The sequence below is a fragment of the Pteropus alecto genome, unplaced genomic scaffold (assembly GCF_000325575.1).
Source record: "Pteropus alecto unplaced genomic scaffold, ASM32557v1 scaffold61, whole genome shotgun sequence".
Lineage (NCBI taxonomy): Eukaryota > Metazoa > Chordata > Mammalia > Chiroptera > Pteropodidae > Pteropus > Pteropus alecto.
The window spans coordinates 5,754,074-5,769,220 of record NW_006434835.1 but is presented as its reverse complement, the minus strand read 5'-3'; the positions used below and the strand labels follow the sequence as shown (position 1 = coordinate 5,769,220).

Below are 15,147 nucleotides of genomic sequence, written 5' to 3'. Positions count from 1 at the left end.
TGGGACCACCGACCCCTAGCTCTTACGCTCCTGCAACACCTGATTAAAATCCCTTCTAATCCCCCCAGGGACCCCAGATCCCCCCGTTGCACATGCTGTTCTTGCTCCCTCTGTCTCGGCCTCTTGGCAAACTCTTCTCGATTCTTCTAAATCCTCTCCTCTGCTCCCGCCCGGACGGTATCTTCATTTATAAAGTGGGGATAATGCTACTACCTCACGTGGTTTAGTGAGACTCCAATAAGAAACCAGGCCGGACAGTGTCCTAACCAGTGCACCTTGAGTGGATGACAGGTATGGCTTGAACGCAAACTTCTTCAGGTGACCAGCCAGAGCCTGTGACCAGCCAGAGCCCTGGGTCAGAGCCTTATCCACTTACCCAGTGTCCAGGGCAAATGATATTTCCTACCACATAAAAAGGTTGGGAAGTACCAAGATATGAAAAGTACCTAGCACTTTGCCTGGCACGTAGTAGGTGCTCAATAAATGCAAATTCTCCTTATCTACCTTATTTCTATGCTTCAACCATCTCGCTCTTCTTGCTGGCTTCGCTTCGTTCCACAGTTTCGCTTATGTGCATCTGTCTGTCCCTCCACTGTGAGAGTCTTGAGCATGGGGACAAAGTTTATTCATCTCTGTGTCTGCGTCTGGTACATAAGAAGCACTCAGCAAGTGTCTGCTGCACTGAACTTTTGAAATTGCTAGGACATAAATGAAGCAAGACCTCTGCGGTCAGTGAACACTGTCTCTGATAAAGGTGCTGCCCTGGCAGGTCACTGCTCCGTAGTGTCAGCAATAAGTACACAGACCGTTAAAGGGAACCGAGAATGCACGCAGACTGGAAGGCAAGGGCTTCCAGAACTTTCCATCTCCCGCTCCAGAATGAAAACGTCAAGAGAACGGGGCAACAGTGGCGTTAGCCAAGGTGGAACACGCGGTAGGGAGCTGCCGGAGGGGCCCCAGCGGCCGGCGACCTACCTGGTAGCGGGGGTGGAAGCCCATGTACTGGTGACATTGCTCGCAGTGGTGGTACGTGTTATACGCCGCGTACTTGGACAGCCGCATCCGTGAGGTCTGGCGCCGCACGTAGAGCTCCTCTGGCTTCCGGGGGTTCGCTCTGTCTGCAAGGGGCAGAAGGAACATTCTCTCCCGTCTACTCACACGGAAATGAACTGAAAGGCTAGCTGTCGCGGGAGTTTGTGGAACCGCCTCTAGCCTGTCTGGCCCCAAGGTGATGAAGCTGGTCAGCAAGGACAGTCTCCGTGGGATAAACTAAGGGACTGTCCACACGGTGTCCTACTCGAGGGCCTACGAATGTTTTATCGACACACGTGCAAGGAGGCGCAATATGACAACACGAGTCGATTGCCAATGTACCACGCAAATGCTACAGCGCAGAGGAACTGTGCCCATTTTTCCAAATGACTCAGCAGGATTAAGACGTCAGCACTGAACTTTCAGGAGAGGCGAATCTGTGTGAAGGACCTTGCAGTGAAAGCGATCTGCTATGAGAACCACGAAGATAAAGTTACTCGTTCGAAACGGAGACTGGCGAGCATCTTCCTCTCACGCTGCATTCGCCAAACCTCCCTAGTCAGCGTTTACAATCGCGCTGGCCACTAAGGTTCTAGGTTTTGTTGATCGTGACCCTGAGACACTGCAAAGTCATAATCCTGTGAAAATCAGTGGTCCTTGAAGCAGGAGGGAGAACACAGGAAACCATCATCGATAAAGACACACGTCTCTCATCCTCTACTAACTAGGACCTTCAGACTATTCCGACCGTGACAACACCAAGAGGATCCTCGTCATTATCAGCACCCGCTGAGCAGCCAGGCGTCCTTCATGGGTTTCAGAAAGAGCCCCTCCTTGTCCAGGGAGGTGGGGACCGCGTCCGCCGGGCACTGCTGGCTAACTCACCACCACCACATCATTAAGTGCACGGCCACCAAAATTCAGCTATTCCTTTAAGAGGCTATTCCCACGGACTCTGGGCGAAGAGGAAACAAGACGTTGAGAAGTCTGACCTTGTCTCTTTACGCCCTGATGGTGCGAACAGATCAGGCTGGCATCCTCGTACTTCGGGTCGTGAATCAGGTAGTCAAAAGGCAGCTTCCTGAAGAGCTCCAGGTCGGGCCAGGGGTCGCCGTGGTGCAGGTACTGCCAATCCGATTCTTCTTCGAGGTCTACAAGATCGGGAGAAACACGGCTACGTGACAGGATGGGAAGCGAGAAGGGTTTATTTTAAATGTGCACAAGGACGATGCTTGCAGTGGAATCATTCATGACTGAGTCTGCAGGTCACTGGGGGAGGCCGTTGGGTCGTGAGGGCTCCTGGCACATATCCTATTTTCGGGATCGTTCTAAAGAGGCATTCATATCAATCTCTATCCAGAGGTGCAGCCTCACACTGTTTCCTATGGGATGGGTTTGTTCTGACCCTCACGCCAACCTCAGCTCCTCCCAGCATACCCGCCCCTGTGCTCTGTGCTTCTCCCCAGCACGGTCCCCCAAACACACCACATCGGTCCCCACCACCCTTGGAACCTACTGGAGTTTTCTCCTTCTCTCTCTTAGATGTAAATGCTCCCAGCCAGGACGGCCCGGCTCCTACCCCAGCATCTCTGGAAAGCCTCTCGTAAGTGCTCAAGCCCATCGCTCCCTCCCTTCCAAAGGCCAACACCACTCGTTTTTTTTTTTGCCACGAATCATCTTACGTTACGAGTGGTGTGGCCTACGGTGCTCGCTAAATGCTTTTTGGTCGAAAGGTAAAAAAAAAAAAAAAAAAAATGTAGCTGGTGCAACTCCAATTACATATCAATTACGCACATGATACTGATACACGTGCGTCTCTCTTTACCTATGTCTCTCCTTCTATATCGTGCGGCTGGATGGCGTACACGTCCGTGAGAAGGAGAAAGAAGGACAGGAGAGAAAGCGGAATGTGCGTTGTGGATCTGACAGGCGCTCGGTGCCTCGTGTGTGCAGCACCACAGACTCTTCACGGCGCCCGGCGAAACGCCAACCACCCAGGTTTGACCCAGAGAAAGCCCAGCCGACAAGAGAACATCTACGAAAACGGGCTTCGAAGTTCAACAAACTGGGTTCAAGTCCTGTCTTTATCATTGGTATATCCAAGAAAGTGAAGAGACAGAAACTCAGCAGGCCTGCTTTCCTCCGAAATACCATCGATTTTCACCCAAAATACAGTTCCCCCAAAGTGTGGGGGAAACCACAGGAAACTCAGAGCTGGAAGAGCCTCTTTCCTTCGAAGGAAAGAGCAAGGGCTACACGGGCTTTCTTGGTTCCAAATTTTCTCCAAAACTCAAGCGCAGTCAGAGCATCTAAAGAAATGCTGTGTACGAATACTACAGGATTTTCCTCCTTTATAAGGTAGAACTGTATTCGATCGCATGTATAGACTACATTTTCTTTATCCATTCATCTGCTGATGGACATTTATACCTCTATGGACAATGTCTGGTTGTCTGCATGTCTTGGCTATTGTGAATAATGCCGCAGGGAACACGGTAACTACGTGAGGGCGTGGCTAAGTTAATTAGCTTGATTGCGGTGATTACTTCACAGCGTACACTCTACCAAATCGTCAAGTTGCACACCTTAAATATATACGACAAAAAAGAAAAAGAAGTGCTGTTCAGATGTCAATGCGCCTCCCTGTTCCCTTTCCTTACGACGTAGAAAGGACTCCTCGCACAAAATTCCACTCCCGAAGCAACATGTGTGTTTACCAGACCAAGTTCATGAGCCCCTGGGAGGCGCCTATGAAGAGGAAACGGAGCAGCGTTGCACGGGTAGCGTCGGACAGCTGTTCTAAGGGTTTTACCAGAATCAGGCGAACTCTGGCCTGTGAACGGGGAGGAAAGGCCGCTCCCCGTGCATCACGTATTTCCATGTTGCCCCACGACATTGACCTCTGTGCTCAGACGCCTGAGCGAAGAACCTGACCTGGTGGGTCCCTCCACTTTCTCGAGGCGGCAATCAAATCCAGGTTAGTTCTGGCGCGGCCACCTCCCAGCTGGGCTCCTGGGCACTTTATTCATCAGGAATATGGAATACCGACACCGATCCCAGGGGGTCGTGGAGGAAACTAAGTGTGCTGAGTTACGCGGAATATCCAGAGCAGTGCTTGACACTTGGGAGGCGCTCGGTCGATGGTTATGTTTACTACAGTAATTTTATCCCCACGAAGGCCTCTTGGGCAGTATTCTGAGACTGACCAAAGTGCCCACCAGAGAAAAATCAGAACACCCCACGGGGCCCTTGGGGTGAGTCTGATCGTTAACCTGAGAATTCCATCCAGAAAGCAAAAGACAAGGTCACTCGAGAAACTGATGAAAGATGATTCAGTGGCACCAATGGATACTCACCGATATTGATCTCTTCTTCATCGTAAACATCCACTTCTGTTAGCCGAATGAGCATTCTAGACAGAATGCTGAGGAACTGCAGGTAGGCACCTGTCTTCCCAATCTGTTAAGACATTAAAACCAGAGCCAACGGTCAGTAAGCCCTGTCCACACACTGGCACCAGCTGGAGCACCTGACGTGCCTCATGCCACCTGCCTCTTTTAAAGATGTCACCTAATTACAATGAGAGCCCAGTGATGCAAAGACACTTCAGGGGAAATGTGGCCAGAGAACAGGCAGGCGGGCAGATGGACTCCAGGAGACCCGGCTGCTCATAAATCAAGGCAAATGCGTCTCTGGTTTTAACCAGCCACGTTTTTGAAGCTGTTAGAAATCAGACTTTATCACAAGCTAAAGAAAGGTTGCTTCAATATAAAACACAATTTCTTAAGAGTCTTGTATAACTGCAACACGCTGTTCTTATACAAATCAGTATGTCTTGGGTAAGATAACAAAAGTCATTGCATAAGACATAAAAGGTTAGCATCTCATTTCTCTCCTCTTAAGTCCAGGAAAAGAAATAAAATGATTTTCCTTCTCTTTCTTATCATATCATAGGGTCCCCTGCTCCTTCAGCCCAGCATCAGGCAAGTAAACTATTGGTCGTAGGTTTATTTTGGTCACAATTGGTTAAATGGGCACCTGTCAGACACCCTAAAACCTTCCCCTCCCACCTATTTACTCTAGGGATGTGCTTTTCAAGTTCTTAGCTTGATGCCTGGTTCACAGTAAGTACTCAACAAATGTTGATGAGTGGAAATAAATGACTTTTAAAGAAAATATAAAACACAAATGGTGGACGTTTTAGAGAAAATATCTGTAATACGTGTAGACAAAGGATTAAAACCTATAATCTCTAAAGAGCTCTTACAAATAACAGGAAAACGTCAAATGGCCTAAAAGGGAAACCAGAAAATCACTGTACAAGAACCACCAACGACCAATAAATAAATAAAAATAGATTCAACCTAATAAAACCATTAAATACTACTTTCCCCCAAGCAAATAGGCAAAAAATTTAAAGCTTGATAACATCCAGTCATGCGAGGGCATGGAGAAACTGAGACCCCCTTTCTTAAAACATTTCGGGGGTTTTTTCCTATTTTTAAAAATAATTATAAAAAGTAATACATGCTCATTTAACAATTCAAGAAATAGAGATCAATAATGAGGTAGAATATTCACAAATCGCACTCCACTCCCCAGGTAACGATTTAGTGGCTGTTCTGTCCGAGATTTTTTTGAAGATGTTTTCACATGCACAGACACATATGAGCACCATATTTTTTTTCCTATGTATATATTATTCTGCAACTTTTTAGAAAATTTAAAGATCTTAGAGATATTTCAGTGTCAATATATAAAGATCGTTCTCAAGTTTTCTATGGCTCAATTGCATGATACAGTTGTGCCCAAATTTATTCAACCAACTTTGACCAATGAAGTTTAAGTTGCTTCCAGTTTGTTGTTTACTATTGTAAACAATACTAAAATGGGTGTTATTGTACTTATTTTTCTAGGTTTATATTTCTTGGGATAGATTCCTGAAAATGAACATTCTCAGTCAAAAGGTGGCACATCTTGAATTGTGACAGCGATGGTACCGATGTCGAGGACAATGGTTGACAATTATTGCACGCTTTCTACGGTCAGGCCATATTCTGGGTGCCCGATAAGTGATTATCCCCTCGTTCAATGCTCTCATTTCTGTGATACAGGTACTATTGCTCTCCTCATTCTCAGGTGAGGACACTGAGGCACACAGAAGGCTGGAACCCGCCCAGGGAGTCAGATGATGTCTGAGTCAGGAGTCGACCCCAGGCAGCTCACTCCAGGGCCCAACTGCCTGACAAAGCCCCTAAGATCATACCAACCTACGGTCCTCCTCACATACTCACGACACTTGACACTCACACCTTGAAGATTTTTGCCATTTGACAGGTGAAATGGTCTTTTGTTGCCATGGAAACACACTGGGCTCGGGTAAGGCTGCGATGCCGACAGTCCTCCTGCCTCCCTGTTACATTTCACCAGTGTGGGAGCCAGCAAACTACAGACTGGCCGTGAGGACCACGTGAAACCACATGAGAAATGCAGAATGGCAGTCTGAAGGAGCAGGACGCACCCACAGAGCGCCCCCCACCCCCCGCATCACACGAAAGAAGAAACCGAGGTAAGAGGACAGAAGTCACCCAGCCAGGGGTGGCAGGCGGGTCCCAGCTTCCATCCGCCTGCCACTGTGGGGCCATCAGAGAAAATTCTGCCATAGGAATGGCAGACGTGACTAAGGGGGTGCTATCAGCCCACCACCTGCCCTCCGGTCTGAGCACAAGGACCCCCCCAGAGTCCGGGCCACGGCAGGGCTCACCCACCTGAGGCGGGCCACTGAGCAGCAGCCTGCGTGGGTGGAAGCTGTCCCCTCGGCCCTCGGCGCGGTCGCCATAATCCATGTGGCTGGGCCGGGGCACTGTCCACTGCCGGTAGTACAGGGACTGCTCTGTGGAGGTCATCGTTTTGCTGAGCAGGGGGCGGAAGGAGCTGGCCCACATGACCGAGTGGGAGGGCAGGAGCGAGGCGGCCTTGGGCAAGCCGCTGCTGTCAGTGGACGTGACCATGTCATATACCAGCTTGGGCAGGAAGACGATGGGTGGCTGCTGGCAGGCCCTGGTCATGGAGCAATGGGAGGCCTGCAGGATGACGGTGCTGGCAGAGGGCACCGTGGACGAGGAAGATGAGCCCGAGGAGGACAGCTGGGAGGACGACGAGGTGACCGGCACCTGGACGCTCCTCTGGCTGGTCTTGAGGCCATAGTCAGGCTGTGGGGCCAGCCCGGGGCTGTGCCTGCTGATGACCGGTGGCCTCTGGCTGGCTCGGAGCCTCTGTTTGTCACCAGGGACTCTGCTCTCATCTGAAGGACTGCAGGGCTGCGGGGATCTGGCCTGCTCCCTCTGCGAGGGCCCCCCAGGCTGAGCCGAGGACTCACCGCAGAGTGCCGAGCCTGGGGAGACAAGAGCCTGTCAGTCATGCCCCAGAAATGGCACGCCCTAAAATCTGGTGGCCGCCTGCTTCTGCACTACAAACTACCCGTACTTGACAATTACTGGGAATTTTTGTTAATGCTATCACACCTCTGATGAGCTACGAACTCTTTTGTCCTATGACAAACCCAAGATCTGCTGCTGAAAGACAGCTGGTGACACCTGTATGGTATGAATTTGCCTCCCACCCCACCCCCATGCCTAACATACCACCCCAAAGGCCTCTCCTTTGCAACCTGTGCCCTAATCTGCTCCAGAAGCCCTCATCTTCAGCATTCGACCTACGTTCGTGCTTCTGTGCAGGCTGTCCCTTTCTGTCACCTCATGGAGCTCAGGTCTCACCTCTGTACCAGCACAGTGGCGGCTCCTAGTTCAAATTGGCAGCAAAACTCACGGGACTTGACGGGCTTTACTCTAACGCCAGAATTGAAGATGGGAAATGCAGCGCGCACAGCTGCTGCTCAAATGCGGAGTTTCTTCTGCCTCCCCCCATGGGACCATGTCGAGAGCCAAGGTGAATGTGGGTCACCTGGACACACAGCAGCAGCACCCTGGTCCCATCTTTTACAAGGGGATATACACCTGAGGCTGCACAGAAGGCAGGGCAGATGGGACACTGCATCTCCACCTCAGCTCCGTTCTTCCCCAGGACATGAGAGAGGCCATTTCCCAGGCAGGCTTGACACCTCTCTGTCACCCTCCTTGGAGGGGCTTCCTGCCACCCTGCAGCACCTGGATCGGCCTGTATCCCACTCACCACACCACTCAGGCTGCCCCTCTCTGGACCCGAGCTCCCCAGAAGGCTGTCCTGCCCCACTCTGCAGCCAGCATCACGGCTGCTGTCAAGAAGACCACAGTTCTAACTCCCCTGTGCTCACCTGTGACAAACACCCCGCCCACCTGGCTCCCCATTACCCCTGGGCTGCAGAGGAGGGAGGAGAGAGGAAACCAAAGATGCCCCCAGGCCAAAGCTGCTGCTGCTCTGACCTCTGCACTGACACCCCCCCCCCGCCACTACTCAACCTTGCAGCCTGCCTTGACCACAGCCAGGCCCCTTCTGCACCCTGAGCACCCCTCAGGGCCACTCACAGAGCCCAAGTCTCAGCTGCACCTTCACACCCTGAGGTTTCACTTGCCCAGGAATGACTTCTCCACCTCCATCTGGACCACCTCCTCCTCCACCTGGACCACCTCCTCCTCCACCTGGACCACCTCCTCCCATCTCTGGACCACCTCCTCCTCCACCTGGACCACCTCCTCCTCCATCTGGACCACCTCCTCCTCCACCTGGACCACCTCCTCCTCCATCTGGACCACCTCCTCCTCCACCTGGACCACCTCCTCCTCCATCTGGACCACCTCCTCCTCCACCTGGACCACCTCCTCCTCCATCTGGACCACCTCCTCCTCCACCTGGACCACCTCCTCCTCCATCTGGACCACCTCCTCCTCCACCTGGACCACCTCCTCCTCCATCTGGACCACCTCCTCCTCCACCTGGACCACCTCCTCCTCCATCTGGACCACCTCCTCCTCCACCTGGACCACCTCCTCCTCCATCTGGACCACCTCCTCCTCCACCTGGACCACCTCCTCCTCCATCTGGACCACCTCCTCCTCCACCTGGACCACCTCCTCCTCCATCTGGACCACCTCCTCCTCCACCTGGACCACCTCCTCCTCCATCTGGACCACCTCCTCCTCCACCTGGACCACCTCCTCCTCCATCTGGACCACCTCCTCCTCCACCTGGACCACCTCCTCCTCCATCTGGACCACCTCCTCCTCCACCTGGACCACCTCCTCCTCCATCTGGACCACCTCCTCCTCCACCTGGACCACCTCCTCCTCCATCTGGACCACCTCCTCCTCCACCTGGACCACCTCCTCCTGCACCGAATACCCTCTCCTCCAAGTCCCAGTTAAAGGTCAGCTGCTCTCTGAAACCTGCAGTGACTGCCCCTACCCCTGAATCCTCCCACCCGAGACAAAATTAATTTCTTCTTTATACACGTAACCGTAACACTCCCCATGCGAACATGCATGCAGAAAAAACACAGCAGCCCTATTGCAACATAACATGGTTTGCGAGGAACCATGAATTCCCCAGGAGCTGGCCCACATCTACTCTGCCTTCAATGCCCAGATTCAGACATAAAGTAGGTTCTCCATAAATGTTTATGATATCATTTCATGTGTGTGGGTCCCAGCTGCTCTCAGAAACCAAGGTGTCCTTGAGGGCAGAGACTCTGGGTGTTTTATACACATTCCCTGCCCCCTCCGCCAAAGTGCGCCCAGGTCCCAGGTCCGTGACCTTCTGCTGTCAATGCTGCTTCTGCCCACTGCAGTCTCCCCGCCCTCGGACTCCACGAGAACACCTCACCTGCCGATTCTCCAAACGTGGGGAGCCCTGCGGGGGATGGCCCTTGGCCACCATGCTGGGACAGAGTCCATGATCTTCCCTGGGAGAGGAGCCCCTGAACCCCACCGTGCAGCCCAAACTCCTCACGCTCCCAGACCTCAGGCCAGAAAAGCGCTCACTCTCTACAAGCCCAGACCTTCAGACTCCCTTTTCTTTCTAGTGCTCGGTGATAATAAAGGCCCTCTTTTCATCCTCTGAAACGTCAAGAAAGCACGCCGCTGTGGGCTCCTTCCCACCTGCAGACTTACTGGACGCCTTCGAGGACGGAGGTGAGCACGCGGAGTCGTGGGAGCGGGATCTCTTCTCCGACGTGGAGCCTGTTCCAAAACACACACACTGAAAACACCTCGTAATTGTCACCCCGTACATTCACCCGGCACTTTACAGTTTACAAAGTGCATTCGCAGTGATCATCGCTCTCCATCTATCCATCCATCCATTTGCCATCTTCCAGGCGCCCACCTTTGACAGACCATTAAGGGGACAGAAGGAATAAATTACAGGGCAGGCTGGCCCGGCACCCATGGCTCGGTGGGGACAGTGGGGGCTCCCGCCTGTGAGCCAAAGCTATGAGCTGTGTAAGGAGAGCAGGGAGGGGCCTGGGTGCCCAGAGGCCAGGCTCCCACCCAGCACAAGGAGGCAAGAGCAGGAACATCCTGGGAGCGGTGACCCCAACCTGTGCCCTGGAGACCCAGCAGGAGTTTCCAGGTGAAGCACAGAGAAGACGGAACTCGAAGCAGTAGGGAGAGCATCTGAATGACGCCGAGGTGACGACAGCAGAGCACAGCCTAGGGACCGCTGCGGCTGGGTGCGGCCGAGGGCACGGGTGCAGTGTCGGGGGCTGGCGAGGTGAGCGGAGCGAACGGTGAAACTAACAGGTGGGTCGTGGCATGCCAGGAGCGTGGAGTCACCCCACGGGCAGCGGGGAGCTTGGGGCATTTTAATGTCAGGGTCACGTTCATGCCTGCGAGACTGCCACAGCACCAGGGAACCTGTCAGGCCAGCCTTCCAATCCCCATTTTACAGCTGAGCACTCCAAGGCTAGGACAGGTGACATGACCTCGTCACACAGGCAGCAGACGGAGGAGGAAGAGGCGTGCGGGTCTTCTGACGCAGCCGGCCTCCGTCTCTCCCCTACGTCACGCCCCACAAACGCCTTGCATTTTTATATGAACAGCTTTTTATTTTTTCTCACTATGCTGTAGACCACAGCCAAACACCCCACACTGCTCAGATCTACGTGTCCTGTTAAAAATATGATGTTGGATTGTCAAGTCCCCAAATGAAACTGGCCTGTTTCCATAAATCTTAATAATGGACACATACCAAGTGGATTCACGTAGAGGAAATAACAAGTGACTCTTACACTGGGCAGTCATTCCATTAACAATTCAAACAAAGCATGAACTTGAACCCTAAAAAAAAATCTCAATTTTTCTTCTTAGTCACTATGAATTCTAGAGCTAGGAAGAACCTACTAGGAATTCAATTCCTATACCATCGAAAAAGAAAAAAAAAAAGTAAAATCTGAATTCAAAATTCAATAAGAGATTTGCCATTTCCTCCAAAGACACATCTTGATAGCTGTCACCCGGAGCTGCTGGCCAGCAGATGAGCCCCAGGGCCATGCAGAATAGGGCACAGCTGTCTAGACAAGCTCAAGCCGCCCCCGAGGTTAGGAGCTGAGGCCGAACCTTCTGTCGCCAGCTCCTCATCTTCATTGTCTGTGCTGCTCAGCTTCTCTGCGTCGCTCTCCAAGGCCTCGTTGGGGACCCCCTTCTCCAGGGGAGCCTCCGTGCTCACAAAGTAAGCAGCCAGGCCCAGCTCCTGCTCCAATGCCGTTCTCACCAAGCAGGAAGAGTTGATCAGCCGCAGGTCACAGTACCTCAGAGACCTGGGAGGAAACAGAAGAAGGTGTCTCTCACGAGACTCCTACACCTGAGCACAGTGCTCGGCGCTGGGAGAAACGGCCTGCCTGCCCGTCAGGGCCCCAGGACTTGTGCAAAGGGAAAAGCAAACGGCACCACAGTGAGCCCCTCCCCACAGAGTCGGTTTAACTGTAAGTCTCTCGGGGCGCCTGCTATGTATTTAGCCTGTGCTGTGCGTCATCGAAAGAGTGCTGACTCGAGAAAAAAATGGGGCTCTAAGCCCAGCTCTGCCGCTTCCCGGTGACAGAACCCTCCGCAAGGGTGCAGCTTCTCGGACACTTAGAATATTTTCCTCTGAAAGATGGGAAAGAATATTAATAACCATCTAAGTGTACTGTTGTGAGAATTATATGTAATAAATGGACATTTAATTATTCGACCAACGTTTAAAACTTGTCGAGGACTGTGCGAGATGCTAGGGACATGATGGCGATCAAGTCATCATCGCACTGGAAACGAGAGTCTGGGAAGACAAACACCAATGAGTAACGAAATATTCAGAGAGCACAGGACAGGCTCAGGGTGTGGTGGGAACAGCGACAGGCTTGGAGAGAGGCAGATGTAGGCTCCAACTGGCTCTGGAATTTACTGCCATGTGACGTCAGGCAAACGGCCTTTCATTTGCTCATCTATAAAACCGAGCAGCAATACTGTTGTTGCAAGGAGTCAATGCTACATTAAAAGTCTAGCACAGCGCCTAATACAAAAAAAATATTCAGGGAATGCTTGCTCAAATTCAAGACAGATTAAGACCCATGTCTTAGTCCTTCAGGAATCGAGGAACGGAAGAATTAATCCATGAGAAATAGCAACAACCAAGGTCAAACATTTGGATTGCCCTTTTCCGGGCCTGTGCAGTGGCCCTCGCGTTAAGTGGGGGGGGCCCAGTGGAAGGCAGGCAGCCCTGGGGGCCACTGCCAGCCACACCGGCTTAACCTGTGTGTGCCGCGGTTTCTTCACCGCCCGTAGGGGGCACCGGAATGATACCTCTCCCTGGGGTTATGACGAGTAAAATGAAAGAAAGCACAAGGCAAGAATCCAGCGGACTGGCCAGCACACGGCAGGGACTCAGGATGCGTCAACTCTTACTGTCCCGCTACGCAAGCAGAGACGTGCAAAGGCCCTGGGCACGGCTGCCTGCTCTTCTCCGTGAGTGTGAAGTACATCTTTACAAGCCAACCAGTCACTCACGGCCAGCTCCATCAGTTGCCTTACTGGAGGCCCAGTGACCTCTGTCCTGAGTGTCTGCAGATCTGTGTGGAGCCCCTGGGAGACACTGAGTGGGCTTGGGGCTGTCATCTGCTTGGCTGTGATGGCTCCGGGGAACACAGCCTCTGAAGCAGTCAGCCCTCTGTGCAGGAAGAACGGGCTTGTCCTGAGTGGCATGAGCCACCTGCCCCCTTCCAGGAACACCTCCTAAACCCGGAGGGACCAGCTATCACAGCAGCCTAGACACCAGCGTAAATGTGGCCCCAACACCCCAAGATGATAAGACACTTTCCTAAATGGAGCGTTCATCCCTAACTCACACAGCGACCACCACCCCCCCACCCCCCGCCACAGCCATGGGGAGAAACTGAGGTAGGCATCAAATCTATCTCCAGCTGCAGCCCCCCTGCCCCGCGGAGCCTGGGGACAGCCTCCACCACACTGCATGAGCCCACAAGGTGCCCGTTGGACAATCAGGACGCGTGGCCCAGGCCTCACACACATTTCACTGCCACAGCCTGGAAAGCAGTCATCATGAGCAGACAAACCTACAATGACTAAGATTCTGAATGTGCCCTCTAGAACCTGGCCTGGCGAGCCGCCAGCTGTGGGCATGGGCTCCACCGCCCCCTCCACTCGCCTTGGCAGGGACTCCCCGTGCGGGTCCATCCCACTGAAGATGAGGATGCAAGGCAGGCCCTCCAACTCCAAGTACGTCTGAGGTCTCCACTCCGCTTCCTCGATTTTCTGCCACATCTGCAGATCATTAAGGAGAAACAAAGCCTAAGGCTCCTGACTTCCCAGCTGGTCAGGCCCCAGGGGACCTTCACGGCCTCCGACTGATTTAAAGCCCCTGCACTGCATCCTTCCATGAGAAAGAAAGTGCTTTGTACTGCAAATAAGTAGGTCACCTGCTCCCCACTGTACCCCAGCCACTCAGTGCGCTTCCTGCTGTGGATGAGCTGTCCAAGATACACCTGCCAACCGACTAACTGGCTCTTTGGGAGACAGCACATATCCTAAATTGTATCTAATGTTTTCTACTGTGTTTCCAATCTTGGGGCTGTGCCTTTCATGCATGTTCCTACTCAATTATTGTTTCAATATTCTTTCTCATCCTTTTGCCTTTTCCATCGCCCGTAGGTTTAGCGAGAAGCTGCTATGGGCCAGGGCACTGTGCTAGGTTTGGGGGGCTGAGATCTTTGGGGGTGGTTCCTGCCTTCCATCGCCTTGGGGAAGAGCCAGATGACAGATGACCCCAGTGGTGTAGGGGAGAACCCCAAGTTGGGAGGGGGGCGGCTTCCGGAAAGAGGCAAAGACACTGAGCTGAGTCCCGCGGCCGACAGGCATGAGCTAGGTGACAGACGAGAAGAAATGCGCCCCCTGAAGAAAGACAAGCATGCTACAGCCCAGGAGTTTGAAACTGTGAGACAGTGTGTTTGTGGGAGCCGCCTCTGGACTGAAAGATCTGGGTGGGGATATGGCGCCGATCGCGCCTCCTATCCCTGGGCTGAGCGCCCACCTTGAGCTGCTTCACGAAGTGCTTCCCCACAGTGATGCTGGAGCTGGGGTCGCCTAGGATGATCTCGAAGTGCCGGTCCAGCGCCAGGCGCGCCCGCACGTGGGCCAGCCGCTCGTAGGCCACGGCCGCCAGTGGCGAGCAGGGCACCCGCAGCAGCACCATGAGCCCGTGGCCGCAGGGGCACTGCTTCGGGGAGTTGATGAGGTTCTGGGTGATCTCCAGCGTCTCCACCGACGTGTAGCTCTTCATCTGCGACAGGCCGCTCACGGCCATCATGGCGGCCGCGTAGTGCTGCACGAGAACAAAGGTCCTGATGACCGCGCTGTGCAGGCGGGGGAACCTGCAACGAACAGAGAGCGCGGCCGTGAGCCCGGCCCCGCCGGCCTCCAGGCCGTCCAGGCGCCCGAGCAGCCCCAGACGCCCGCCGTTCTGGGCACGGACAATTCCCAGACGACGGACAAGCCGTGCTCCCTTTCGGAGCCGGCTGTTTGGAACCTGGAAGAGAAGCCTTCCTCACAAGGCCAATCGTAAGCTGCTTCGTCCCCTCCAGCAAGGAAACAAAAGGAGAGGCTCGTCGTCGCTCTGCCTGCTCAGTACACA

The 15,147-nt window shown here is 53.2% G+C and overlaps 1 protein-coding gene across 9 annotated transcripts in view; it reads right to left on the bottom strand.

Moving 5' to 3' along the window:
- The window catches only part of GREB1 (growth regulating estrogen receptor binding 1), a 109,049-nt gene that overhangs the window by 13,156 nt on the left and 80,746 nt on the right, over window positions 1-15,147 (bottom strand). For 6 of the 9 annotated variants that reach the window (XM_025045751.1, XM_025045756.1, XM_025045758.1 and 3 more), the window contains 8 exons: window positions 14,548-14,887; window positions 13,666-13,781; window positions 11,583-11,782; window positions 10,125-10,205; window positions 6,801-7,426; window positions 4,389-4,491; window positions 2,025-2,183; window positions 976-1,118 (listed from right to left, as the gene is read on the bottom strand). In XM_025045751.1, the coding sequence (XP_024901519.1) occupies window positions 976-1,118; window positions 2,025-2,183; window positions 4,389-4,491; window positions 6,801-7,426; window positions 10,125-10,205; window positions 11,583-11,782; window positions 13,666-13,781; window positions 14,548-14,887 (1,768 nt within the window). The remainder of the gene's footprint in view (window positions 1-975; window positions 1,119-2,024; window positions 2,184-4,388; window positions 4,492-6,800; window positions 7,427-10,124; window positions 10,206-11,582; window positions 11,783-13,665; window positions 13,782-14,547; window positions 14,888-15,147) is intronic. The other 3 variants (XM_015588134.2, XM_025045754.1, XM_025045755.1) reach the window with 1 other exon arrangement.